Consider the following 16,670-nt stretch of genomic DNA (forward strand, 5'->3'; position numbering starts at 1 on the left):
CATGCGAGTTTTATCATCAATAAAAGAAACATAGTATCTATATGCAGAATGACACTCGACTGGGGCTGAGTCCCAAACATCAGAATGAATTAAATCACAAATTTCAGCAAACCTTTTTCCAAAGTTTTGAACCGAAGAAAGTTATGCTTGAAGCACGAGACTTAGTCGTGCGCTCGTAGGCATAAATTTCCAAGGCTACTAGTCTACGCCCGCTCAGACTTGTTAATAAGGTGGAGCCTATAAAATTTATTCTCTTTGAGTACTTTCTTGCCAAATGTTCTATAGAAAAGTGATAGAGACAGAGAGAGTAGTAAATCAAGGCCATGCTTGATAGCTTCATCTCTAAGATTTGATGCTAATGATCATGCTAATGATGTCAACAGATCGGATGTATCTTATATTATATCTTTGATTTGTCGAATGCTAGCATATTTAGATTTTTATTTGGACAAGGGCGAGCTCTGCACCCGGTTGTGGGGATGTTAATATATTTGATTTGGACTAGATATATAACCAAACTATTTAAAAAAAAATCCGATAAAAAAAATTAATGGTTGATTTAAGAAATGACATCTGATCGGATTCAGATTCGGGTTTAGATTAACATAAATATCCTATTGGACTTAATTTTTAAATAAGTATTCTATATGATATGAAAAAAATTTAATATTTGATTTAAGAAATGACATTTGATCGGATTCAGAGATAGGTTTAGATGAATATAAATGTCCAATCGGATTTAATTTTTAAATAAGTATTCTATATCTAAAGCTTTTACATTTTGAAAATCAGTTAGATTCGATTTAAAATTTGGAATTGGATTTGGATATGAATATAAAATCGGATTCGAATCGTATTCAAAATGTGAAATTTGGGTGCAGATACAACTTTTCTTTATTCATATTTGAATCCAAAGTTCAATCTGAATTTATGAATATCCGAAAAAACAGATACAGTTAAGAGTACATGCAATTCAAATTTGACCTGTTGACATCCCTACCTGGTTGGAAAAGGTTCGAAAGAGATAAGAATCTTGGATGGCAAAACTGTTCAATGCAATGGCTCAGGTTTCCTTAGGATAGGTAGACCTTTCTTGGGATTTATTCTGCATTGTTGGGCTTATAGCCTTCCACTTTGATTCGTCTATCGGATAATGTTTGTGAAACTTTTATGCCATGTTTGGATGACATCCCAAAACCGGGTTTTGAAAGGCAAAACTTCATTTTGCCGAAGACATCTTGTTTTTGGGGTGTTTGCCTGAAAATTCATGGATTTGAGACCCGAGGGAGGGGAGGGTTGGATAGTAGGCACAGTATTTCCACATATGTGAGAATCTCAAATTGCCTTAGATCTTAAATACATGACTATCAAACATGGCCTTGAACATTTGTCCTGGACAGTAGATTTATGATCATCTAGTGCTGTTATGTCATCCATGCAAGTGATTAAACCACCACTCAAGTCATTTGTCACTCAAACAGAAAGAGATCGCGATTGATGTGACCTTGCATATGAACAGATGAGGTCAAACGTCTTTTTGATGCCGTTCATCTATTCTTCAATCCGATGAACGACATCCAGCCAATTGTCCTCGAAACACAAGCCATGAAAACTTTTCAAAAGTCGTTCAAATGAGTGGCTGCAAATGAAAGCAGTTCATCCATGGCAACCAACATGCAGAAGAATCAGAACTTCCACTCATTGAAACTAACTGCAAACCAAAAGACCAAGAACAAGAGCTCTTGGATCTCTATATTATATAGTTCCCTTAACAAAATATAGAGGTGATTTAATACGAATCAACCTTCAAATTATGTTGGTGATGAGAAAAAATGTGTTTCAAACATCGACATTTAATTGCCAAACTAGATGTTTATTTTGTGAAACCTTTGTGAATCAATACAATATACAAAGTCCTCAGATTTTTGGCAATTCAAAGATTGATTCTTACCAGGTCAATCTTCGATCTTCTTATGTGATAACATCTGGATAAAGAAACACAAAAATTCGAGATTTGAAGTGCATATGTGGAGTCATCTGTAGATCCTCACTAGATTGGATGTCTAAAGCAAATGAACAAAATTTTCTTCAAAAATAAATATAAAAAAAGAGATTTTTTTAGTATGTCTATGTGGGCAATTGCCCACATGGTGCCCGCCTGCCTCCGCCCCTGGTTTCGAGCCATAAGCATGTAGCTTAACTGGGCGGGTGGTGTGGTGCACATAAAAGAGAGTTGTGGTGTTGATTGCCGTGACCGCCACCTCACTTAGGGAACTACTCTCACTGGCCCATATTGGTTCAGTACTCCTGCGACCACCACTTTGCTCAGGGAACTAATCTGTCCGGCCTCTCTTCGGAGTGGTGGGCTTCACAAACTTCCCGCTCACCCAGAAAAAAAAATAGTGCCGAATATCGTGATAGAATTAAGACAAATATAACATCTGAAAATGAAGGTTCCTCATACTACGAAAAAATTCTCTCTGAGGATTTCCACCATCTGAACTTTTCCGGTGTGAACAAATATTGTTAACGATTTTTATGCAGTTAGGTTTTTCTTGGATATTTCTCAGCAAGCTTAAAATCATGGGGCAATGGGATTAGCCTCTCGTCCACCCAAATATGTAATTAAGAAACCTCTTGAGTTTGGTACAAAAGTAGAATGAACCAAAATAATGGTCTAATCATGAAGAAGTGTTGAGGCGTCATGTTAAGAGTCATAAATAAATAGCAAAGAGAAATCAATAGGAATTATGGTTCTTAATGATTTATGTTTTTTATTTTAAAATTCAATTATGTATTTAAATGAAATGAAGTACATATTAATTTTGAAGGAAGTTTTCTTGTTAATTTTCTTCTTTTCATTTATACGGTTGCTGCGGGTTTTTACTTAATGTGCTGAAGAATGTCCAACATTAAGATGCTATCAATGACCTGATATCAGTACTGTTTTCTACCTAGAGCCATTTAATTTCTACCTTCCATGATTCCTAAATTCTGCTAATTGAAACATTTCACTCAATTATGAAGAGCAAATGAGTGAGCCATGAATTTCTAAGACCTCTTGAAATGAACTAATAGCAATCAATCTAATGACAAGGTGGTACAGAGCCAATGGCTTTGATTGGAGCTGCAAGCGGTATACAAGCAGGGGTGGAGCCACGAAGTTTATTACAGGGCCGAACTATACTTTCAAAATTTTCACAAGATTTGAAATAAAATTTTTCAAAATTTTTATATAAATTAAGTGAAGTTTTTTAAAAATTAAATGTATTTTTTTTATTTTGAGGGGGGCCAAGGCCCCAAAAGCCTCCCCTTTTTTTCCATCTCTATATAGATGCATGGTTTTGGCTTGAGTACTTTGTAACTTTTTAGTGTACCAGCTGATTCGATTCTAACTTGATGGCAGAGCCAAGATCTTTTTTGGCTGAAGGGCACTCGAGTCACCAGCCCAGATCTAGTGCGCATGATTTTTGAATAATTATAGTATAATTTCAAGAGCTTTAAAAGAAAATTTTTCATATATCTCTGTCATTGATTCAGGCCAAGCTCTAATATATTTTGTTGTGTCAGATCCGATCCCCTTTCTAACTTTAGCTTAGGCCCCAGTTGATGGGCATGATATTTTCTGTAGCACTGAAAATAAAATTAAATTTTTTAAAAAATTTTCTTACCCATCAAACTTGGGATGAAAAAAGTTATCGTTGGGTTGGTTTTCAGAATTTTTTTTTTTGGGTTGGTTTTCAGAAATTTTTTTTTTTTTGGAAATTTCATCAACTCTCAAGAGGTGGAAAAAAATTTTCATGACAAAAAAAGTAACCGTTGGGTTCTCAAAGCAGTGCTTAATCCAACAATTTTATTTTTTCATCTTTCATTCTTATAAAACTGAGAAATTTAGTTCTTGAAACACAAACCTAAGTACAACAAATACAAAGAGGTTTTGGAAATCTGGATTTTGTTTCTATTTCTTTAATTTTTAAAATAAGTTTATGAAATTTTTTCTTCCAACTCTATATTTCCAATGCATCAAACAGTCACATATTATTTCGCCAACCTCTTAAGTTTTAACGGCCAAATGCAGTACATCTTTAATGCTTATATGACAATTTTTTTGTGAGCACTTTTTTATGTACGTGACGATGACTTGCTTATAATTCCCATGGGACCCTAGTAAATGTACAGAACTAGTTTTTGCCGACTTTCAACTCATGGAATTTCTTGATTTCGACACGTTTTGTACCTTTTTTTTTACTGAAAATAGCTTTCCAAAGTCAAACAATAATTTTCTTGTCAATGAGGAAATCCTGGTCAACTAAATTGTTATTATTATTTTTAAGTCAACAAGTTTACGTGCCTTTGGATGTACCAGCATTAGTCTTTTTGCGTTTTCAGAAACTAAAGGGGAAAACTGAATCTCAAACTTCCATAGGACTCGCACATTATTTAGATATGTTTGTATAAAAAAAAAGTCTCCCCTCACAACAAGTTATTGAAGTTATTGGTGTATTGAAGCTATTGGTGTAAGAAGTACGACTGGGGCAACCTCCCCAACTGCTGTGGGAGGTGTCGGTGCCTCCCCACTCTTTTTTTTTTTTTTTTTGAAAGCGGGTGGTACCGTCGCCTTCAGAAAGGATGCCACCCCAGACACCGCCCGAACACACCAAACACGGAGCTTCGCCGGAGCTCTTAGGTGGTCGGCGACCTCCCGCTGGGCCGTTCTCGATGGCGATTGCCTCCCCCTCTGTCGTCTTTGTGATGCGCAGCGAGGAGTTGTTGGCAGTTCTGAGTTGTCGGCAACGCCTTCCCATTGTTGTCGGTAAGGGAGGAGCCAAGGTTTTTTTAGGGGTAGGATCTAACTGAATTTAAATCCAAACAATACATGGTGCAACTAAAATTTTTTAATTTTTTCAATGTAATTTTTTTTTTCCATTGGCTGGTGTGGGGCCATGGCTAGGTGGCCCTCCCCCTCCCTCCGCCCAAAGTCGTCGGCATGGCAGAGGGAGAGGCAACCACCTCTCTCCATTGTAAACGGCTGCCGGGTGCCCTTTTTTTTGTTTTTTTATTCTTTTTAATTAAGGCATAAGGAGTACTAAAAAATTTATAGGGCAAGCGCACATCCAGCCATATATGATGCCCACATCAGACCTGGGTTGGTGACTCTAGGGGCTCTTAATTAAAAAAAATCTAGCTCCACAACTGCAACATCAACTCATGGTTGGTAATAATGTACTAGAGAAGGAGAGAGAGAGAGTTGAAGGTAGGTGGAAAGTTTGTGAGTAGTTGAGCACAACTAGATTGTCGGGTAACTGATCTAAAATTGTGAACCACAGTTTTGTTAACCTGGATTTTTCCTTTTTATTCTTTCAAAATTGTTTTCTTTAATTTATATATTAATTTTCAAAATGTTTATGTATCATACACAAATATTTTGCAAAATGATATTTTAGTACCTGTCAAAATTTTTAAACTATAATTGGGTCTTACTCATGGTTGTGCTTGTGCCCCTATTCCCGAATACAAAAAGAGACATTGCCTAAGACATAAATGAGGACATTTTTGGTTATTTCAACTTTCAATTTTCAATTGATTAGATACAAATAATGTGAGAAAATGGGGTTGAACCCGTACATGAGAGAGAGGTTGAAATTAAGAGAGAGAGAGAGAGAGAGAGAGAGAGAGAGGGAGAGAGAGGGAGAGAGTCAATGGTGTTATGTTGAAAACCATAAATCAAGACACTTAGGGCCCGTTTGATTGCCCAGAAAAAATCGGTGGAGCGGTTGAAATACATACGGGCGGGTGAGATTTCACCCGCCCGACACAAAAACCATCAAACGGGGTGAAATTTCACCCTGTTTACGATAAAGTGAGCGGGTGAAATTTCACCCGCTCGACATTTTCCTCTCGTAGGCTTTCTGTTCATTTCACCCATGCGTCTTCCTCCGCAGTCGACGAGCTCCCTCGCTAGAAACTAACAATTTGGGGCATTGGGATAGGGCTTTCCGGAGATGAGGCCGGCCATGGAATGCCGACCTCGTTGAGGAGGAAATCAAAGACGGGATAGACGTCCCGACGGAGGTCGCAGGTTAGGAGTTGGGGGTGCATCCGGCCGATGTCATAGCGGCTGAATCCCATACTCTAGAAGCAAGACTCGACGGTTCTGAGGCTGTCAATGGACGTGAACCGGAGATTGGGGTTCTTCACAATGGCCTCCAAACAGAGATGGGAGACGAAGAAGGGGAATTGGTGGACTTGAGCGGCACAACAAAATGAAGGTCAGTAGGGGATGGAGTAAACGACGAGTCGAGGAATATCGGGGCTTTGGAGGGAGGCCGGTACTTGCGAGGGAGGTCGGAGGAGGAAAGGGATCCCCATGAGGTCGATGAAGTTTGTGGTAGTGGTGTCTGGATTACAGAAAATGCCACGAGGAAGCTGGTGGTGCTCCCGCTGAATTTGGAGCTGGGAGGAGGAGGAAAGGGATCCCCATGAGGTCGATGAAGTTTGTGGTAGTGGTGTCTGGATTACAGAAAATGCCACGAGGAAGCTGGTGGTGCTCCCGCTGAATTTGGAGCTGGGAGCATGTCAAGCGTCTTTGAATTGGGTGCTCCCGTAGTGACGAGCTTCCTGGCATTGGCGATTGGAGATGAATTGGGTGCTTCCGAGAAGAAATTGAAGAATGGTAACATTGATGTGCCTATCTTCAACGCTGAGAATTCACAGAACAATATGAAAATTATCTATTACAGGTTCTTTTTTCAATCCTTGCGATTCTTTGATGTCCTGTTTTTTTCCTTGAAGCGTGTATATGTTTTTAGAAAATTATACACAAAATTAACTGTGATGGACCTGAGCTTTAACAAACTTTCAGGACCCATTTTGAGTGACTTCTTCATGTCACTGTCCATGAGAAGCTTGGATCTGTCTAATAACAGATTCACAGGAACCATTCCTCTTCAAAGCTCAGATAATTGGGTGCTATATGCTTACTCACCTGATAGATTATCTGGTGACTTGTTTTTCCTAGACAGTTCATTAATTTTTACTATTGATGAACTGTCGAGAGCTCCTGCTGAAGTTCTTGGCAGGAGCAGTCATGGAATTAAGCTAATACAACTTTAGTCGACTGTAGTTTTAGAAGATTTATCTTTTAATTTCTTCCTATGTCAAATTGGGGAGGAGAGGAAAATAAAAAACTAATAATAGTTATGAGAAAGTCTCTTCATTTTTCTACCATGTCCATCAAAACAAAGGTTAAATTTACCATGTTAAATTCTTCATGTGCATCAAACAGTCAGATTGGAAGAGGGAGAAATTTCATCCTGTAAATTTTTCCAGGTAAATTTACTGCGTTAAATTTCACCCAACAATCAAACGGGCCCTGAAGGTTTTGCTTTTGAAGATCTGATCTCAAAGTTTTGAAGAAAAATAATTACCTGTTTTTACAAAAAAATGGAAAAAATTCATACAAGTCTAACAAGAAAACTGAAAAAGATATCAATATTTTTTATGCATGAGCATACAAGAGACAGCTTTGAAAGCATGACTCAAAGCTGCATAACAAATAGGGAAATAACAAATAACCAACTAAACTTTAAGGTTGCTTGTCAAGCCAGGTATTCATGGATTCCTGGTACCCGGACCAACTCAGCCTCGAAAAAAAGGTACCGGGCAGGCTCAGTTATCGTCATTCGGCTAGCACGGGTGGGACCGATAACCTCTGTTCGGCCTAATAGTATTTTTAAAATATATATTTTATTATTTTTTGTATAAAATTATAATATTTTATTACAATTAATTATATTTATATATTATTCTATATTAAAAATATATATTTTTTAATTTAATCGAGCTGCACTGGGCTCGAGTTTTATGTGTCAGGCCAAACCTGGGCCAGGGTTTCTGGTTTCGGCCAGCCCGAGCCCGACTCCTCTTCGAGCCAGGCCAGCCCCCTTACTAAACTTTCAAGCTTAACAAATAGGCCCTCTACATTTCTCTATAATTCTCAAGTCCCTGCCTCCAAATAAAAAACGTTAATATAAAGGGATAATTTACACAATTAGCTTCATAAAAACAAATTATTTATTAAATAAAAGGATGTTTGCTGTCGAACGAGGTATAGGTCTAGCGAGGGTCGACAGCAGTGGCAGAACCATAATTTTCTGGCTGAGGCACAGTCTAAGCTTGAATTTCAAATTGAAGGAGCACTCATATGTAAACAAAAAAACTAAATATCAATAATGTTTTCATATGCAAATAAGGTAAAATTTATGGACTGGTGTGGACAATTGTAATCCTTCCCAAGCCGCTAGGGCTGAGGGTCTACCATCTTCCTTATTTGTCTTTGTTTTTTATATATTTTGTTTTAAAGGGTCCATTGGCTCCTTAACATTTTCTGCTTGGAAATTATATGAAAAATTGGGCAGAGGAGGTTATGTTCTAGGCCTACAACAAGGTTCATGTGTTATGGATTAGAAATGACCAAAATGACCCTGTTCGTTAACTGGGAAAACTTTACTATGAGGGCAAAAATGGTATGGTCAATTTTTTCATAAAATTATCAAAACGCCCTTGGTCAGTGGCAGAGCCAAAAAAATTTGGCCCAGGAGCACTAACCAACCTCAGGCTTAGTGAGTTGGGTGCATGTGGGGCAAAGGCTGTGCCCGGGCCTAGAGTAGACACTGCGTGTTGTTGGACCCAGGTCTAGCTCCATTACAACAAAAGATCTCATAAATTGAAATGGGCAGTGACCCTCACCAGTCACACGACAGCATCGATGCTGCTTGAGGTTTAAACTAGGGAGTACAGTTATCTATGTCATAGGATAACACAGAAATCATTCTAAAAAATAAGTGCCGATTTGTTAGACTTGAAAAGCTACGCCCTGATTTATTATTTGCCAATGTGTTAAGCGAATTTTTAATTTTTTAAACTTTATCAAAATAAATGACTAGAAAAAAATTACCTTTTAGAGGAAGTGAAACATTTACCCAAAATAAATGTTGATGTTGCATCGAATAATGTCTCCTAAGACCTTCATTAAACCATACATAAAGATATTTCCTCGACACGCAATTATTGTGCAATCAAACCCTTTCAAAGGGTTTGAATATTTATCACCCAGTAATTTGTTTCAACTCAGAGCTTGTTTCAAACTTATTTTCCCAAAAAAAGAAAACATAATCCTCCCAGTTGAATATCCACTATCCTACAACAAAACTCTTCTTATTCGGTAGTCTCACCTGATCACCCATTAACATATATATCTATGTAATGTAATTGGTCAGATTGGTGAGCTGATTAAAGCCTGGTCATTAGTTAAATTTTTATTGGTGCTTTTATTCTGAACTACAAACACGGCTAGAACCCCGAAGCAACAGAAAAGGAGAGGAAATTCGTTCTTTTTTTCAAACATAGTACACTTTTATATAAATACATAACTTGCTTAAGATAAATTAATAAAATAGATCAATGATATACATCCATGCCATATATAAACCTGCATCATTAGAAGAAATTTTGTACGTTATACATATATGTGCATATAAAAAGATTGTACCTCTAAGCTTTCATTCTCATGTACAATTTTTCAACCACATATATGTCCACTTCCTTCTCTTTCAAAGATAAATAACCTCCAAGATCTCCAAGCACTTCTGCACTCTGTAAGTTGGAGATTAGTAATGGGGGAGGAGAAGGATGTTGCTCTGGAGGAATCCCTTTTACCTCCAGCTTTTGATGGAGAAAAGATCTTCATCAGGGTCACTTCTGCAGACAAGATCAACGAGGCCAAACTGCAGTTGCAGTTAGCAGGTCCACTGGCAGTCGCGAACCTTCTTCAGAAATGCATACAGTTGACATCCATCATGTTCGTCGGCCATCTCGGAGCTCTTCCGCTTTCCGGCGTCTCCATAGCAACTTCCGTCGTCAATGTCACTGGCTTCAACTTCTTGGTATATGCGAGAAACATTGGCATAACTCTTATACGCATCAACATATTCACAAATTTGAGATAGATGACAAGAAAAAGGCAGCCACTTAGTTTGAAACAGTTTAATTACTATCTGATCTGGTTCCGTGATAGATTATACCCAATATTCAGGAGATCCCTTTCTCAATTTAGACTTGGTTTTCTGATTCTCATCAGAGTGACGTTTTTCTTTGATCAGAAGAAGTTCAAAGGGGATTTAACACAATACTTTTGAAAAACGGTCACCAATTTCAGTCGCCGCCCTCTTCAACTCATGGCATCCTGCTTAGTATCACTGCAAGATCTCTGTGCATCTCCCTCCCTGCATTGATTTCTGATAAACTTTTTCTCTTGGACTTGACAGTTCGGAATGAGCAGTGCATTGGACACACTGTGCGGACAGTCCCATGGAGCAAAGCAATATCACATGCTTGGTGCAGACCTGCAGACAGCCATTCTCGTCCTCTCCATCGTCAGCATCCCCTTCTCCCTTCTCTTGGCCTTCACACAGCAGATTCTCATGGCGGCCGGGCAAGACGCGGAGATCTCGAGAGAAGCGGGGATTTACTGTAAGTGGCTGATCCCAAGTCTCTTCTCCTATGCCCTCTTGCAGTGCGAAACCAGGTTTTTACAGGCCCAAAACATCGTCTTGCCCACGATGGTGAGCACCGGATTCTGCACGCTGCTGCATCTTTTCACCTGTTGGACTCTGGTTTTCCGATCTGAGCTCGGCTTCAGAGGTACTGATTTGTCTCTCTTTCCACACGAAAGCATCATTTGTGAGTCTAAACAGTTTGGATTTGGATAACCCTGCATATTTTCCTGGTTCTACCACTGTTCATATGTGGAAAATTTACCACTCTAAGCTGACTTACTGTATACATATGAAACAGAAAGGCAATTGATGAGGTTTCTTGCAGGTGCTGCCCTCGCGATTTCAATCTCTTACTGGATAAATGCACTGTTGTTGGCAGCGTATATCAAAGCCTCTCCCGCATGCACAAAGACAAGGACTGGTTTCTCAAAGCCTGACCTTAGAAGCACCGTGAACTTTCTTAGACTGGCAACACCTTCAGCAGCCATGCTCTGGTAATCTTCATATATATATATATATATATATATATATATATATATATATATATATATATATATATATATATATATATATATATATATATAGATATATATATATATAGAGAGAGAGAGAGAGAGAGAGAGAGAGAGAGAGAGAGAGATAACAGGTATCTGTTTGACCATTCTATATTATACTTGAGAATTATTCAGACGATCGATTCCAAGAAAATGTGGAGATTAAGTTGAACATATAGGTGAGAGAAAAAAGAAACAAATAAGCAAAGTTGTGTTTAAACGTGCCATCTTGCCTCATTGAGGGGTAGTTTGAGTATTCTTTGAACACAACTTTGCTTACATATTTTACCACTTAATTTTATCGTCTAATCTCCAAATGATTCCCTATATATATATATGTGTGTGTGTGTGTATTTGAAAAATTAAAATATGCCAGGAATATGAAACAACTTTGCTTGGGATGTAAATATGTCGGATTTAGGGTTGGATCCAATATTTTTACAATTTAAATAAGTTATTTGTAATTGCGTTTGCGTTAATGATCTTGAAATCGGACCCTATTTTCTAAAAACAGATATTTGGATCCGATAAACATAAGGCTGATCAGCAAGATGTTTATTGGTTTCCGGCCAAATATTGACTCTCGGTTTCACATTTGGTTATGAAACTGTATTTCAAACTTGTAGTTAGTGACGATTTGTTCTATAATAACATGCACCCATTCAACGGATTCAAAACCAAATGGGTAATTGAATATATCAAATATCCAATTCATTTATAGCTCTGCTTCCCGCTTGGGGCACAATGAATGCCATAATTATGTGTGCATTTTTGTTAAAAAAAAAGTGTATATTTGGTTGTTAATTACAAAGGCCTCACAATGTTGAATTTCTTAAAAAAAGTATATATTTGGTTGTAAACTTTGTTTAGTTTGGGATTCAGAATAGTTGAAGGAAATGCCAACAACAGTACCCTCCTAGAATAAGCTGAATGTGTATTCCTTGTTGAGGCCATGAAAAGGGTTTCTCTAATAGGACGTAATATATTTATAAGAAAATAGAAATCTAAATGTTGCTGGATGGCTAAATATTTAAGTAAATGCAAATATAAACCATTGTTATACCATAAACAGTAGCTAATGCTTCCAACATTGCATGGTATTTTGAGCGATGGTTTTTAAATATTTTATCATATCAACAAGAACCAGAATATATATATATATATATATATACAGTGATTGGTAAAAACCATGCCCTTTAAATATGATTTTAAAAGTTCTTTTTTTTTTTTAATCAAACTTTTCCATTATGATCTTTAAGGATAGGTTGATGCAAAATATATAACAAATTGATCGTTTTTTGGGTTTTAATAGTGTTTTTATAATAAAGAAAAAATGAATGGCACTCATAGCATAGAAAAATCAACATTTTTGATAGAAACAACTTGATTGAAAGCATATTTTATATTATAATACATTTAATAAACATATTATACAGTCTATATTTTATTTAAAATAATTTTAAACAAAAAATAAAAGGTGTTGCTTTTATCCCTGACCTAAGTGTTTGGGTTTTACTAATCTCTCTATCTTTCTCTCTCTCTCTCTCTCTCTCTCTCTCTATATATATATATATATATATATATATATATATATATCAGTTAATTGCCTTTATATATATCAGTTAATTGCCTTTGTGGCCCGATAGTTATTTTTTATTTTGTGCAGCTAAAAACAGATGCAAAAATGTATTTGTGATGACCAGTTGCTTAGCCACTGCTCCAGCAATAGAATATACCATTGTGATGATTTTTCAAGACACAAAATAAAAAATAATCATCCGTTCAAAGAGATAGCTGTTTGATTTGATTTTTTCTTATATATATCCTTTCGGAGCACATTGTTTGTGTCTGTTCATCTAGTTCTTCCTTTTTCTTTTCTGTTACCATTTCCACAGCTTGGAGTTGTGGGCCTTCGAGATCATGATCCTCATGTCTGGACTGCTTCCTAATGGGGAGCTCGAAATATCAGTGCTATCCATCACGTAAACTCATCAGCCCTACGACTCTCTTATCTTATTGAATGCATGTGAAGTTCACAAGATGATGAAGCAGACAAAGTAAAATCCAACATGCTAAACATTGCTAACGGTCACGCTCTCTATATGTAGCCTGAACGCAAGCTGTGCTGTCTACACCATCCCTGCGGGCCTTGGTCAAGCTATAAGGTACAAACTAGTGATCAAGAACATTCAAGTCTCTGTTATAATCTCTTCTGATTCTCCAATTATATATGAAATTTTTCTTAATCTCCTTTCAGCGCAAGGGTATCGAATGAACTGGGTGCGGGAAAACAGCAAGCCGCGCGCCTAGCCGTGTATGTCATGTTGCTTATGGTGGTGATAGAAGCTGCGTTTGTTGCAATAACCATAATTCTGGTTAGATCAGTCTGGGGATACGCTTACAGCGACGACACAGAAGTCGTCAAATACATATCAGATATGACGCCGCTTCTTGCAACTTCAACTTTCCTGGATGCAATCCAATCGGTGCTTTCAGGTAGAAGAATTGAATTCCATTTGGTTCTTGTAGTAGCATTAATCTTATATTGATTCAGAGATTAATAATATATTCAAGATTCGTGTATATATATATATATATATACACACACATACAAAAGTAAAAAGTAAAAAAAAATGAATATTTCTCATCAAATCACTCCTAAGATCATATTTATATGGTTAGATTGCAAAAAAAGTATCTTAGTAGTAGGAGAGCCAGCGTGGGCGCCTGCCCACGCCAGCCCATTTGCCTGCTTAATTTCAAGTTTGTTCGTGCATGTACCGGCTTCGGCTTGCGTTTTCCTTTCCATAAAATTAAAATTATGGGCATTCCACACGCACGAGAAAAAAACTCAACTGCTTATAGCAGTAGCGGAGCCAGCGTGGGGCTGGCGCACACGCCAGCCCAAGGCACTAGTACATAGTGCCCCATAGCCAAAAATTTCTGGCTCGGCCACTGTCTGGCATCTGTTTTCTATCCAAGTGGTCTGGTATTTACCAACTTATATATATATGAAAGGAGTACTAGCAGATAGTTTTCTTGAACAAATGAAAAGGGAGATTAGCTTTGCCTTAGCTTTTTAATTAAGTTGCGGCCACAAATAAAAAGAGGTTGGATTCCATGGCTAGGGGTGCCATGTTCGTCTTAGTGAAAGGAAGTTTCATCTAATAATAGCTGAAACCAGCAGAAGAGATGTCATTCAAGTTCTTTTGATTAGCTTTTTAATTAAGTTGCGGCCACAAATAAAAAGAGGTTGGATTCCATGGCTAGGGGTGCCATGTTCGTCTTAGTGAAAGGAAGTTTCATCTAATAATAGCTGAAACCAGCAGAAGAGATGTCATTCAAGTTCTTTTGATCTTTTGCCGAACCCAACTTGACATTCAAAAGAGAAAAAAAAGCAGAATTAAGGATGCATGGTATAAAGACTTAGGTCGTAATTTGAAATTAAAAAAAAAGTAGTAATGTGAAATTAGTTAGTGAAAAAATGGGTTTTTGATCACTTTTTGGGAAATAGATTATGTATTTGGATGACATACCCAAAACAGTTATTCCATCCTACCCTTTCTCACACACCAGGTTTTGTCAAAACTGGATTTTTCTTAAACCCAATTAATTTTGATATCACCCAAACATTCATCTAACAAGCCAGATTTTGTCGAAACTGGATTTCTCACAAACCCAATTAATTTTGATATCACCCAAACATCCCAAAATCTCCCCGTTAATTTTGTCGTCATCCAAACATTCCTAAAACACGATTGATTATCACCATTAGGTTGCAATTGAATTACTTCAAAAAAACGTTTTACGAAAACCAGTTCTTGCAACAACCTGATTTTCTAACTAGTTTCTAGGACTTGGTTTCTTGTTTGGGTGAAAGTAGGCCTGAGCATCGTGCCAGCCCAACCCGATACGAGTCGGGCTCGGGCCAGCCTGACACCCGAAGCCCTAGCCCAGGCCTGACCTGGTTAAAATAAAAAATAATTTCTTAATATAAAATGAAATTTTCTTAACATAAAATATAGTTTAAAAAAATATATCTCATTATTAAAATAAAAATATTATTAAAAAAATAGAGCCTGTACATTATCGGGCCAACCCAAGCAAGATACCTGGCCTGATGCCCAGCTCTAGGTGAAAGTTCCCTAGTTTGTTGAGGGGCATATAGAAACGTGCATTAGCCCTTTGACCATTTCCTCAACTTCATATCCTTTTCCTCAAGTGTAACCATGTTTGCCATTTTGTATATCTAAAAATGTAAATTCACTAATCCTCTTATATAGTCACCTTTCATGCATTTGTTTCCCTGGCAGGATTATTCTTTTATATTCATCTTTAAAAGAGAAAAAATCAGAAGAGTTTTTTTTCATTTTGGACCTTTAGGTATTGCTAGAGGCTGTGGCTGGCAAAAGTTTGGTGCATTGGTTAATATTGGAGCTTATTACATAGTGGGAGTGCCAGCAGCTGTTTTTTTAGCATTTTTTTCCCGTCTAAGTGGAAAGGTTAGTCCCCATATCTTTCTCTCTTCACCTCTGTTACATTATGCAGAAAATATCATTTATATTTACATTAATATTATTTATTACTCATGTATATTTTTTTATGTATTTATTAATCACAGGGGCTTTGGATGGGAATAATGTTTGGGACTTTCACACAACTTGTCTTCTTTCTCTGCTTCACACTTTCTGCCGACTGGGAAAAAGAAGTAGCTTCTCCACTGAACCCACCTCTTATTATATTACTCACTCTCCCATCCTGACCATTCTCATTATTTGTATTTTATAAGATTCAAATGTGCATCTCATAACTTGTGTCTTTCTTAATCCTTGGCTTTCCATTACTTAGAAAGTGATCCATCCAAGAAAAATAATCTGAAAAATTACAAAAAGCTGCATAACTTTTGAGCAAATAATGAATCACCGATCAAGTTTTTATGGCCAAGGAATATTAGATGCGAAATTTGAAAGACCCACCTTGGGATGGATGTCAGATGCTTAACCGGCCCAGCTCGAACTCGACTGGGCTCGTGTTCAGGCCTATGAAACATTCGTGTTCATGCCAATGCAACATTGCGCATTCTAGCATATTACGAGCATGAATGTTGATGATCACGCTTCTTTGATATGCAAAAGCTTGGCAAGAAGGATTGGTCGTGTCTACTAACTGAATTTCATTTTTGGAGAGAGAAATTATTTAGATTATCATACATTTTGGGTCTGATGATCACATTTCTGTTTCAGGCGAAGAAGATAGAAGACAAAGTTCAGGTTCTCAGCTTCCCAACGGAGTGTGAAGATCCTGTGATGAATGCCAATTGAAAACAAAATTATTTTATGAATGTTATCAATAGAAACAGCAAAATACTACGAGCTAGAAATGAGCAGTTATGTCATGTTCTCTTTTTAAATAACTTCCTGCACTTTCCAGATTGAAGAATGAATCCATGAACAATTTTGCTTGCAATTCATATTAAACGCTATGTTCGAAAGGGTGGATATATGAAATCACACCAGAATTTACCACAGATAATGATAAATTTGAGAAATAACAAAGCCGG

General features: G+C 37.2%; 1 protein-coding gene across 1 annotated transcript; it reads left to right on the plus strand.

The window, feature by feature from the left end:
• Positions 1 to 4,719: 4,719 nt before the first annotated feature.
• On the plus strand, positions 4,720 to 16,431 carry LOC116248736 (protein DETOXIFICATION 16-like). Its single transcript, XM_031621697.2, has 10 exons — positions 4,720 to 4,773; positions 9,771 to 9,944; positions 10,326 to 10,701; positions 10,882 to 11,050; positions 13,006 to 13,092; positions 13,219 to 13,275; positions 13,368 to 13,606; positions 15,494 to 15,612; positions 15,732 to 15,818; positions 16,354 to 16,431. Exons 1-10 carry the CDS (start codon positions 4,720 to 4,722, stop codon positions 16,429 to 16,431), a joined length of 1,440 nt encoding a protein of 479 aa, XP_031477557.2.
• The last annotated feature ends 239 nt before the right edge of the window (positions 16,432 to 16,670 follow it).

The sequence above is a fragment of the Nymphaea colorata genome, chromosome 2 (assembly GCF_008831285.2).
Source record: "Nymphaea colorata isolate Beijing-Zhang1983 chromosome 2, ASM883128v2, whole genome shotgun sequence".
In the NCBI taxonomy this organism is placed as follows: domain Eukaryota; kingdom Viridiplantae; phylum Streptophyta; class Magnoliopsida; order Nymphaeales; family Nymphaeaceae; genus Nymphaea; species Nymphaea colorata.